This window comes from Bufo gargarizans, chromosome 1 (genome assembly GCF_014858855.1).
Source record: "Bufo gargarizans isolate SCDJY-AF-19 chromosome 1, ASM1485885v1, whole genome shotgun sequence".
Lineage (NCBI taxonomy): Eukaryota > Metazoa > Chordata > Amphibia > Anura > Bufonidae > Bufo > Bufo gargarizans.
In genome coordinates, this window is record NC_058080.1 from 136,591,832 (window position 1) to 136,605,104 (window position 13,273).

Consider the following 13,273-nt stretch of genomic DNA (forward strand, 5'->3'; position numbering starts at 1 on the left):
GGCCACTGTAAGGGTATGTTCACATGTAGTGGATGTGCTGCAGATTTGCTCACCGACCAAGTTTATGAGATTTTGAGAAATCTCACTCACATGCTGCATAAAAGAAATCTGCGTAAGGCCTCATGCACACGACAGTATTTTTTCACTGTCCGCAAAACGGGGTTCCGTTGGTCCGTGATTCATGACAGTTTTTTCGTCCGTGGGTCTTCCTTGATTTTTGGAGGATCCTGGCCGTGCGGAGCTAAACGGATCCGTCCTGAATTACAATGCAAGTCAATGGGGACGGATCCGTTTGACGTTGACACAATATGGTGCAATTGCAAACGGATCCGTCCCCATTGACTTTCAATGTAAAGTCTGGAGTCCCTTTATACCATCTGATCGGAGTTTTCTCCAATCAGATGGTATATTTTAACTTGAAGCGTCCCCATCACCATGGAAACGCCTCTATGTTAGAATATACTGTCAGATATGAGGTACATCGTGAAAACTGATATCCGACAGTATATTCTAACACAGATGCGTTCCCATGGTGATGGGGACGCTTCTAGTTAGAATATACTACAAACTGTGTACATGACTGCCCCCTGCTGCCTGGCAGCACCCGATCTCTTACAGGGGGCCGTGATCAGCACAATTAACTCCTCAGGTGCCGCACCTGAAGGGGTTAATTGTACGTATCATATCCCCCTGTAAGTGATCAGGGATGCCAGGCAGCATTGAATATCACCCAGTTTGAATATCATTGGTGGCCAGTGCGGCCCCCCCCCTTCTCTCCCTCTATTGTAATAATAGGTTGGTGGCACAGTGTGCGGCCCCCCTCCCTTCCTCCCTCTATTGTAATAATTCGTTGGTGGCACAGTGTGCGCCCCCCATCGGCCCCCCCTCCCTATATAGCATTAACAACATTGGTGCCCAGTGTGCGGCCTCCCATCTCCCCCCCCCCCTCCCGATCATTGGTGGCAGCGGAGTTTCGATCGGAGTCCCAGTTTAATCGCTGGGGCTCCGATCGGTAACCATGGCAACCAGGACGCTACTGCAGCCCTGGTTGCCATGGTTACTTAGCAATAGTACAATAGTAGAAGCATCATACTTACCTGCGAGCTGCGATGTCTGTGTCCGGCCGGGAGCTCCTCCTACTGGTAAGTGACAGTTCATTTAGCAATGCGCCGCACAGACCTGTCACTTACCAGTAGGTGGAGCTCCCAGCCGGACACAGACATCGCAGCAGCCAGCAGGTAAGTATGATGCTTCTACTATTGTACTATTGCTAAGTAACCATGGCAACCAGGACTGCAGTAGCGTCCTGGTTGCCATGGTTACCGATCGGAGCCCCAGCGATTAAACTGGGACTCCGATCGGAACTCCGCTGCCACCAATGATGGGGGGGGGGAGATGGGAGGCCGCACACTGCCACCAATGTTGTTAATGCTATAGAGGGAGGGGGGCCGATGGGGGGCGCACACTGTGCCACCAACGAATTATCACAATGGAGGGAGGAAGGGGGGGGGGGGGGCGGCGCACACTGTGCCACCAACAAATTATTACAATAGAGGGAGGAAGGGGGGGACGGGGGGGGCGCATACTGTGCCACCAACGAATTATCACAATAGAGGGAGGAAGGGGGGGGCCGGGGGGGCGCACACTGTGCCACCAACAAATTATTACAATAGAGGGAGGAAGGGGGTGGGGGCGGGGGGGGCGCACACTGTGCCACCAATGAATTATTACAATAGAGGGAGGAAGTGGGGGGCAGGGGGGGCGCACACTGTGCCACCAACGAATTATTACAATAGAGGGTGGGGGGGGCGGCACTGGCCACCAATGAAATTTAAACTGGGGAGAGAGGGGGTCTGCCCCCTGCTGCCTGGCAGCCCCGGATCTCTTATAGGGGGCTATGATACGCTCAATTAACCCCTCAGGTGCAGCACCTGAGGGGTTAATTGTACGGATCACAGCCCCCTGTAAGAGATCGGGTGCTGCCAGGCAGCAGGGGGCAGTCTTGTACACAGTTTGTAGTGTATTCTAACTAGAAGCATCCCCATCACCATGGGAACGCCTCTGTGTTAGAATATACTGTCGGATAGGAGTTTTCACCAAGTGAAAACTTAGATCTGAAAAAGCTTTTATGCAGACGGATCTTCAGATCCGTCTGTATGAAAGTAACCTACGGCCACGGATCACGGACGCCAATCTTGTGTGCATCCGTGTTTTTTCACGAACCCATTGACTTGACTGGGTCCGTGAACCGTTGTCCGTTGACAGGTCATATTTTTTAGACGAACAGGATACACGGATCACAGATGCGGCTGCAAAACGGTGCATTTTCCGATTTTTCCACGGACCCATTGAAAGTCAATGAGTCCACGAAAAAAAACTGAAAACGGCACAACGGCCACGGATGCACACAACGGTCGTGTGCATGAGGCCTAAATTGACCTGCGGTGCAGATTTTAAGTCTGCAGCATCTCAGTTTATGCTGCAAATATCCAATGCGGTTTTTAGCCTTTACAGCGCAGAGGCTGAAATCTACGGCAAACCTGCACCAGAATTTCCTACACATGGCCATACCCTAAAAAAGCGTATTGAGGTCTGTTAAGTAGTTAATGGAAACAAGCAGATCTTCCATGTGAAGCAGTGGGGAAGGCCAATATCCAATGACAATGCCAGTTGGGGCGAGATATAACTACAGCTGGCTACGAAGCAGCAGAACTGGAGGTCGTCCACCGGGAAATGTCACCACTGGAGATGAGCGAATTTTTCAAAAGTTTGATTCTGCTGATTCGCCAAATTTTACCTAAAAATTTGCTTTGTGAGCATTTTTTGTAAGTAGTGGGTGCAATGACAGGGAGCAGCGATAGCGCAGCCCCTCGTCATTGTACCTCTCAGATGCCAGGTTAAATCAAACTTACCGCCTCCATATGCTTGGTGCGAGATTACGTCATTATGCCAGTCAACATTGTGATGTCATACGTCACCACGCACGGGATTTCGGCCGAGATCTTCAAATCAAGATGGCGACTGGCGGCCCGTCGCGAGCAAATGGACGTGGTAAGTATGATTTATTTTTTATTTTTTTTACACTATTTCAGGTTAAATCGATTTGCTTACATGAAGCACGAGGAAATCCGAATTTATCCTGAAATTAGGATCTAATTCCACTTCGTGGGATTCAATTCGCTCATCTCTAGTCACCACAGTAACAGACTAACTTAGGCCTAGTTCACACAAACATATGACTTTTATAGTTTTTTGCGGTCCGTTTTTCACGGGTCCATTGTTCCATTTTTGAATTCCGTTTCCTTTCCGTTTTTCCGTATGCCATATACAGTATACAGTAATTACATAGAAAAAATTTGGCTGGGCATAACATTTTCAATAGATGGTTCCACAAAAACGGAACGGATACGGAAGACATACAGATGCATTTCCATATGTGTTCCGTTTTTTTTGCGGACCCATTGACTTGAATGGAGCCACGGAACGTGATTTGCGGGCAATAATAGGATATATTCTATCGTTCAACAGAAGGTAAATACGGAAACGGAATGCATACGGAACCATTGAAATGAATGGTACTGTATACGGAACACAAAAAAACGGCCCGTACACTCGCAAAAAAAACGATTGTGTGAACTAGGCCTTAGGGAAATAAATGGCGTATAGTGACATAAAAATTTCTCATAAACAACATAGGAACATAGTTTGGATTTCCTCTCTTAAATGGGGCAGGCCAGCCTTTTTTAAGTGATGACCTATCCTCAGGTTAGGCCATCAGTAGCTGATTGGAGGGGGATAACCCACAACCACACCGATCAGATGTTCTGTGTAGCTCTGTCACTGGAAGTCAGCACCGCAACTACACAGCACTAGCCTGGACCGTGTTTGTCACTGCAATGCTGCAGTCAATGGGAGCTGCACAGCAGTTGCGAGTGCGGCCCGCTACATTGTGGACAGTGCTGTGTAGTTCTAGTGCCTACGCTACAAAAAACAGATGTTCGGCAGAGATGCGAGGTGTTCCTGCTGATAAGCTACTGATGGCCTATCCATCACTTAAAAAAGGCTGGACAACCCCTTTAAGACCATCGGCCAGATTTACCAATACTAGGTGTCATTTATTATAACTCACTACACTTTTGGTGTAAAAAAGTTGTACAGCCCCACTTTACGGCTTTTTTTTATTTATTGCCCTTCTACCTCAATTCAGGAGCACACATCTACCAATTGTCCATATTTCCCCTCAAAAGACAACCTGCCACCTCTCCTGACGTGTCAAACTACTTGCATTCCGACATGTAATAACATTTCTGGAGCATCTATTCTGATGACTCTATATTGTACCATTCCTCTGTTATTCCTGCTAGAAGTGTATGAATACAGGTCGATCTGGTGTTACCTATGGAGGGTGTGTTCCTGCATAGTCTGCCACTGGCTGCACTGATAACTGATAACACTCAGATGGACCTTTATTCCTAAACTTCTAGCAGGAATAATAGAGTAACGACTCAATAGACTCATAAGAATAAATGTTCCAGAATATTAATTTCACATGGAATACAATTATGTACTAAAACAGACATATCAGGAGAGGTGATGGGTCCTCTTTCTTCCCGTAATTCAAGGTGAACTAATAAACCGCGGCTACTTACCTCATCTGAGGCGCCATCTTTGCCAACAGTAATTTTTATAAAAGCGGTGATGTCCTCTAAGACCTCCAGCCATTCCCTCAAGTTCCAGATGCTGCCATAGTCCTGAAATCGAGGCTGCGCCCTGCCACAAACGCCATCGATAACTTTGTGAAGGAACTAAAAAAGAAATTACAGGAGAAGCTCATGAAAACAGGTTTTACGGTTGTTGATCTCAGATTAACCTTTTTTTTGTATAATGTATTCCTCCCACCACTTAGAGTACAGCCACACGTAGCGGTCTGCTTCGGAAAACGGACATCGGGCAACGCACAGTCTATCAGGCCGAAATGTAAATCAGTAAAATCCACACCAAGTCGAGCAGGTTTAGCGGGGGATTTCATTTGTGCATTGCAAAAGGTGATATCCTAGGCAGATATCGGCAGTATAAAATGACACGCTGTGGTGTCTACATACCGTTACCTCCAAACTTCTGAACAATCCGAGGAGGGACAACAGCAGGTATGCTAAGTCAAGGCTCTAACTCCGCCCAGTCCCCTTAGTACCATCACACAGTAGTTATGCCCCCGAACAGCAGTGAAGACCCTTAGTGTTGATAAAATAAAAGGAATACTCACCTAGCCCTGTTCCCCCGATGATCGAGAACATCAAGCTCTACCTCGCAGCAGGCGTGATGTGGTGACGTCATGATGCCCGGGCCTATTCCTTGGCCTGTGCGCTCTCGGCAGGAACTATGATGTCACCACATCCCGCCTGCTGTGGAGGAGAGCAGGACGTTCTCTGTTCAACAGGGCTAGGTTAATATTAATTTTATGGCGGAGCAGGGAGCTGATGGCTACCAGCTTTATCACTACATTCAGCTCGATCATAGATAGATGTGTATCTTAGATATATCTCAGCCGTCCCAGGACCATGAGACAACTGCTGAAATCCAGGATGGTTAGAAGGTGTATTAAAAGGGTGAAATGCATGGCAGACAATATGGCGTGGGCTCTGGAGCGTTGTGTGCTCTATATGCAGCTGGCATCGGCTGTGTTATACAGCTGACACCTGTAAACTACCGAGAAAAGAGTTAACCCATCCACAGACAATAATGAGAAAGCAGTCTGACAGAAGAAGAGGGGGGGACTCCCTCTGTCACCCCCTGCCTCTTGCAACGCAATTGCCTAATGAATGTCCCCAGGCAGAAATCCTTTATATGCTGCAGATCCGCAAGCCCCGTCCAGTGGAGATACTCTGCATGTGACCACTGGGGTAACCACAGCAAAAATTGACAGATCAGGTTTTTTCTACTTCAGCTACTTCAAATCCACACACAAAAAAAAGCCTGCACCCTATCAAGTAAGCAACACATTCTGACTGAAAAAATAAATAAAAGGCTATATATGCAGTAACCCCCTGGTTCACTGCTAAAGGGTTAAAGGGGTAGTCCAGTTTTTGCAATTTGCAGCATCAATTAACAGGAAACAACACAATACTAATGGTGATTATCTGTAATGCTCCATTTTCCTGCACTCCATCGAGGTCACGTGACATTTTCTGCTATGTTGGTTCCCTATCCTGATAACAGCACGTCTTCATCAGAATAGTAAGGCTCTGCCCTGTAGACACAACATCACCTTGCTTCTCAAGGCGGTGTTCTGCTCATTCTCCTGGAGCCTGCCCTGTAGATGTGATGTCAGCAATGATTATGTGTATTAGGGTGGGCTTTAAGCAGGTTCCAATTAGGAATTTACCCCTTTTTTTATTTACGCCGTTTACCAACCACCATAAATAATATGTTCACTATATTATTATGATTACAGGGAAACTGAATAGTGTTTTGTGATATTTCATTAACAAAAACACAAAAAATGGTAAAACTTTAAGGCACAAAAATCCCATCTTCACAGCATAGCTTTTCTATAGGGGAGTGGGTAAGGCAGCCGATTACAGAAGGTCTGGGGTTCAAATCTCACTGGGATCTGCAAAATGATCTTTACAGTAAAAGATATGGCATAAAAATCTATTTTTTTTCATTTATGGTAAAAGTTACACTTTTCTGCAGTTATTGTTACTAAAAAAATAATAAAATAAAGCAATAACCAGTAAAGTTTTTGTAACATACTTAAAATATCACAAAACAGTATTTGGTATCCCTGTAATCACAATAAGCTGTACAATATAGTGAACATATTATTTATGGCGATTAGCATTTTCGTTTCAGTAATATACACTGCCTGTCCAAAAAAAAACACCTTTAGCTTTGATTACGGCATGCATCGCTGTGGCATTGTTTCGATAAGCTTCTGCAATGTCACAAGATTTATTTCCATCCAGTGTTGCATTCATTTTTCACCAAGATCTTGCAATGATGATGGTAGAGTCTGACTGCTGCGCAAAGCCTTCTCCAACACATCCCAAAGATTCTCAATGGGGTTAAGGTCTGGACTCTGTGGTGGCCAATCCATGTGTGAAAATGATGTCTCATGCTCCCTGAACCACTCTTTCACAATTTGAGCCCGATGAATCCTGGCATTGTCATCTTGGACTATGCCCGTGCCATCAGGGAAGAAAATATCCATTGATGGAATAACCTGGTCATTCAGTATGTTCAGGTAGTCGGCTGACCTCATTCTTGGAGCACATACTGTTGCTGGACCTAGACCTGACCAACTGCAGCAACCCCAGATCATAGCACTGCCCCCACAGGCTTGTACAGTAGGCACTAGGCATGATGGGTGCATCACTTCATCTGCCTCTCTTCTTACCCTGATGCGCCCATCACTCTGGAACAGGGTAAATCTGGACTCATCAGACCACACGACCTTCTTCCATTGCTCCAGAGTCCAATCTTTATGCTCCCGAGCAAATTGAAGCTTTGTTTCTGGTTGCCTCACTGATTAGTGGTTTTCTTACGGCTACACAGCTGTTCAGTCCCAATCCCCTGAGTTCCCTTCACATTGGGCATGTGGAAATGCTCTTACTTTCACTATTAAACATAGCCCTGAGTTCTACTGTTGTTTTTCTTCTATTTAATTTCCCCAAACGTTTATGTGATTACCGATAACGATCATTTAGGATTTTTTTCTCGCCACATTTCTTCCTCGAAAACGATTTGTCCCCACTATCCTTCCAGTTTTTAATAATGCGTTGGACAGTTCTTAACCCAATTTTAGTAGTTTCTGCAATCTCCTTAGATGTTTTCTCTGCTTGATGCATGCCAATGATTTGACCCTTCTCAAACAGACTAACATCTTTTCCACGAACACGAGATGTGTCTTTCGACTAGGGCTGCAACGATTAATCAACGTTATCGATAATATTCGGGCGGGAGCGGGCGGTCAGGCACTATGCCTGCGGGTCCTGGAACTTTAAATGAACGCATCTTTATTACCTTACAATGAAGCTCCAGGAACAGGCAGAGCGCGCGGCGGCGTAACGTCACTTACTCACGTGACGCGCATGCTCCGCCTGCTTCATTCATAAAGTGGGCGGAGCATGTGCGTCACGTGAGTAAGTGACGTTACGCCGCCGCCAGCTCTGCCTGTTACTGGAGCTTCATTGTAAGGTAATAAAGATGCGGTCATTTAAAGTAAAAGTTACTGCCGGTTAAGGAATACTGCTGTGAGCGGCGGGGCCGGGGCTGTTATGGGGAGGGGAATCTGTGTATGGCACTGTTATGGGGAGGGGGATCTGTGTATGGCACTGTTATGGGGAGGGGGATTTGTGTATGGCACTGTTATGGGGAGGGGAATCTGTGTATGGCACTGTTATGGGGAGGGGGATCTGTGTATGGCACTGCTTTGGAGAGATCTGTGGATGAGACATATAGCATAAGATGCTATATAGTGTCATCCACAGATCCCCCTCCCCATAACAGTACCATCCACAGATCCCCTCCCCATAACAGCGCCACCCACAGATCCCCCTCCCCATAACAGCGCCACCCACAGATCCCCCTCCCCATAACAGCGCCATCCACAATTTGTTTTAATATGGCCTTTAAACATATTTTTTTAAGTAAAATCATATAAACCCCTTTTCTTTGTCATTTTGGTGTTTTTCCCGATTAATCGATGACATTATCGACAACTAATCGATTATTCAAATAATCGTTAGCTTTAGACCCACTTTTGACATGGTTGTTTAAGAAATGAGAAGCAACTCATTGCACCAGTTGGGATTAACTAACTTGTTGCCAGCTGAAAGATAATCGCCCATGTAGTAATTAACCAATAGGAGGCTCATAACTATTTGCTTAGTTAAATCCAGGTGGCGACTTTTTTTTGGACAGGCAGTGTACTCGTTTAGTGTTATGTCTGTGAAGAAAATAGCTTTTTAGGGCTCTTTCACACTTGCGTTGTCCGGATCCGACATGTACTCCACTTGCCGGAATTACACGCCGGATCCGGAAAAACGCTAGTGAACTGAAAGCATTTGAAGACGGATCCGTCTTCAAATGCTTTCAGTGTTACTATGGCACCCAGGACGCTATTAAAGTCCTGGTTACCATAGTAGGAGCGGGGAGCGGGGGAGCGGTATACTTACCGTCCGTGCGGCTCCCGGGGCGCTCCAGAATGACGTCAGAGCGCCCCATGCGCATGGATGACGTGCCATGAGATCACGTCATCCATGCGCGTGGGGCGCCCCGACGTCACTCTGGAGCGCCCCGGGAGCCGCACGGACGGTAAGTATGCTGCTCCCCCGCTCCCCACTACACTTTACCATGGCTGCCAGGACTTTAGCGTCCCGGCAGCCATGGTAACCATTCAGAAAAAGGTAAACGTCGGATCCGGCAATGCGCCGAAACGATGTTTAGCTTAAGGCCGGATCCGGATTAATGCCTTTCAATGGGCATTAATTCCGGATCAGGCCTTGCGGCAAGTGTTCAGGATCTTTGGCCGGAGCAAAAAGCGCAGCATGCTGCGGTATTTTCTCCGGCCAAAAAACGTTCCGGTTCGGAACTGAAGACATCCTGATGCATCCTGAACGGATTTCTCTCCATTCAGAATGCATTAGGATAAAACTAATCAGGATTCTTCCGGCATAGAGCCCCGACGACGGAACTCTATGCCGGAAGAAAAGAACGCAAGTGTGAAAGAGCCCTAACCACTTCCCACCTGCGCCGTGTGTGTGCACAGACTCCCCTTATCCAAGATCGGGGAAGCCGGATAATGAGTGCGGCAGCCTGAGCCCTCCTGAATGATCCATAGGAACACAATGTAACCCTCATAGATCCCAATGTTAGTGAATTGGAGAAGAGAAAGAAATCTGATAAATGCTTGTTATAGTTCCCTATGGGAGCTATAAAAATAAAATAAAAAAATAATGTAAAAAAAATAAATAACATTTTTTAAATATAAAAAATTTTAAATGTAAGTTAAACTTATCCCCTTTTACCTAAAATCAAAATACATAATATATATATATATATAAAGAAGGACGTGTATATATGTGTGTGTCTGTATTAGGGCTGCACGAATTTTGTGCGATTGCGATTAGGGCCCTAAAAATTACAATAACGATATGCGATATTTTAAGTGAATTGTACTAGAGGTCTATTTGCTGTGGATGGCACTGCTATGGGGCGGGGGGGGGGGGGAATCTGTGGATGACACTGCTATGGGGCGGGGATCTGTGGATGACACTGCTATGGGGCGGGGATCTGTGGATGACACATATATAGCATCCTATGCTATGTGCCATCCACAGATCCCGCCCCCCATAACAGTGTCCATGCAGTGTGAATGACCCCCAATACAGGGGGTGGGGGCTGTCATCTGGATTAGGAATGACAGTGGGGACCGGTGCAGTCCCTGTATGCTAATGCACCGGACCCCTCACAGTAGTATAATCTTATCTAACCTGCATTGTTAAAAATATAATAATCATTTGTAATCCAGCTGTATTACTTACAGCTAAATTCCGTAGCAGAGAGGAGGGAGGAGGCAGGCCGGGCGAGCGGCGAGTCACTCACTACGTCACGCTTCGTCCCTCCTCTCTGCTACGGAACTTATCTGTAAGTAATACAGCTGGATTACAAATGATTATTATATTTTAACAATGCAGGTTAGATAAGATTATACAACAGTGTGCGGGGCCGGTGCATTAAAATACATATTTCTGTAAAAAAATGATTTTATATATATGTAAATCAACCTGGTAAGGAGCCCAAGAGCTGCACTAACCGTTCTGGAGCCCAGCCACGCCCCCCTGTGAAGGCGCCCAGCACCGCCTGTAACCAGGAATCTTCTCCTTGCTCAGAAATTCAGATTGCCGTAATTTCGTGGCGCGCGCGCGCGCGAGCTCGCGCATGTGCAATTCCTTCCCTGAGGCTGATGCCAGCACAGGGAAGGAACACTATGCCGGCACTGCGCATCGCGAGATTACAGCGATATAGATGCGCTATACCCGTGCGAAGCCGGGTCCTTCTGCTAGTAAACAATAAAAAAAATAAACATCATGGGAATTGCCGCAAGCGAATAATTCCATACTATTAAAATATAACAATATTTATCTCATATGGCAAATGGCGAAACAGAAAACAAGGCAAAATGGCTGATTTGCTATTTTTTGGGTTGCTTCACCGCCCACAAAAAATTGAATAAAAAGTGATCAAAAAGTCATACACACCCCAAAATGGTGTACGTGGTTTGGGTTATATTGCTCCAGACGCCCACCACTACTGATACGGACCGGCTATCCTATCTCGGACCGCACCCCGTAGTTGCGCACTGCAGAGAATTACTGAGAGACATTGCACGCCTTTGGTGAAATGGAAAGAGACTCAGGGAGGACCACTATCCCAGCCATCCACCCATGTGCAATACTTGAGACCTGTGCCTGCTGCTTGTATTTGTACTGTGACCCCCATCATCTACTCAGCAAAAGAGAGACTTTACTATAACCAAGCCGGTGTTCCGTTATATTTCCCTACCCACTTCCTGCCGTGACGCGGCCGCACCAGACATGACGTGAGGAGGTGTGCTGCGCCGCGCAGGCGCACAATGACGGGGTAGGAAAATTTCACAGCAGAGTTAGCTGGACACCGGTCGACACTGCGCATGCACCGGGAGCCTTACTAGCGGTTATGGTAGGGAAAAATTACGGGCCAGTGCACAGGCACGGTAATCGGGTGGATGTTCTCAGCTGGACACCGGCCGACACTGCGCATGCGCTGGGAGCCTCACCAGTGGTTAGGGTAGGGAAAAAGCACTGACCCGTAATTTTTCTCTTCCCTAACAGCTGGTGAGGTGCCTGCGCAGTGTCGGCCGGTGTCCAGCTGAGAACATCCATCCGATCACAGCGCCTGCGCACTAGCCTGTAATTTTTCCCTACCCTAACCGCTGGTGAGGCTCCCGAAGCATGCGCAGTGTCGGCCGGTGTCCAGCTAACTCTGCTGTGAAATTTCCCTACCCCGTCGTTGTGCGCCTGCGCGGCGCAGCACACTTCCTCACATCTTGTCCGGTGCGGACGGAAGTGACGAGGGTAGGGAAATCTCACGGAACACAGGCCTGGCCATTGGTCTCCAACTGATCCCCTGTTCTCCTGCCTTACACCCCGCTGCTCATCCGCCACCACCAGGCAGGAGACCCCAAATCCAGGGAGTGCCCCGAGGGGAAAAGGGGTTGCACTGGGGCAGGCAATAGCCACCCATAAGGACCACTACCACCCTCATTGTCACTGCTCCCTGTATGTGCCGGCACGCTGCAGTTTTCCCAGTAATGTTTGTGCGGACTATGCTGTGTGAACATACCCTAGGAAAGTAGGGCAATCTTACATTTCGGGTCAGTGTTGCACCTATAGGTACAGTAAGGTGTAAAGATTATCATATGAAACAAGAAAGGCACCTGTGGATGAACTGCAAATCCCAGCACGCCCTGAGTAACCCTGCCCGTCAGTCTCCTCACCTGCGGGCACTGAGCTAAGGGCAGCTTCACAATGAGCCCCAATCCCCGCTCTTCAGCACCGTCCATGTCCAGACTGCTGCTCCGATCACATGACCAGATCCTTCACTTCCTAGTCCAGCAGCCAATCACAGGCGGCCGCTAGAGTCATGTGACCGGGCGAGGGTGGGACTTGAGCAGCCGGCTGTCAGGAGGGGAGTGTGTGAGTGGCCGGTGAGCTGCGGGAGAAGTGATGAAGAGTGCGGGGCACCCCCCGAGCATTACTGTGTGCGGGGCTATTACACCCCGAGCATTACTGTGTGCGGGGCTATTACACCCCGAGTATTACTGTGTGCGGGGCTATTACACCCCGAGTATTACTGTGTGCGGGGGCTATTACACCCGAGCATTACTGTGTGCGGGGGCTATTACACCCCGAGTATTACTGTGTGCGGGGGCTATTACACCCCGAGCATTACTGTGTGCGGGGGCTATTACACCCCGAGTATTACTGTGTGCGGGGCTATTACACCCCGAGTATTACTGTGTGTGGGGGCTATTACACCCGAGCATTACTGTGTGCGGGGCTATTACACCCCGAGCATTACTGTGTGCGGGGGCTATTACACCCCGAGTATTACTGTGTGCGGGGGCTATTACACCCCGAGTATTACTGTGTGCGGGGGCTATTACACCCGAGCATTACTGTGTGCGGGGCTATTACACCCCGAGCATTACTGTGTGCGGGGACTATTACAC

The 13,273-nt window shown here is 47.7% G+C and overlaps 1 protein-coding gene across 2 annotated transcripts in view; it reads right to left on the minus strand.

Annotated features, from left to right (window-relative positions):
* The window catches only part of COMMD8 (COMM domain containing 8), a 47,590-nt gene extending 34,934 nt beyond the window's left edge, over nucleotides 1-12,656 (minus strand). The window contains exons 1-2 of one of the 2 annotated variants that reach the window (XM_044292675.1): nucleotides 12,539-12,656; nucleotides 4,650-4,805 (exon numbers count right to left, since the gene is read on the minus strand). In XM_044292675.1, coding sequence (XP_044148610.1) covers nucleotides 4,650-4,805; nucleotides 12,539-12,604 — 222 coding nt within the window. In that variant the 5' untranslated portion in view covers nucleotides 12,605-12,656. Of the gene's footprint in view, nucleotides 1-4,649; nucleotides 4,806-12,478 lie in introns of both variants that reach the window. The other variant, XM_044292666.1, reaches the window with a different exon arrangement.
* Between the last annotated feature and the right edge of the window lie 617 nt (nucleotides 12,657-13,273).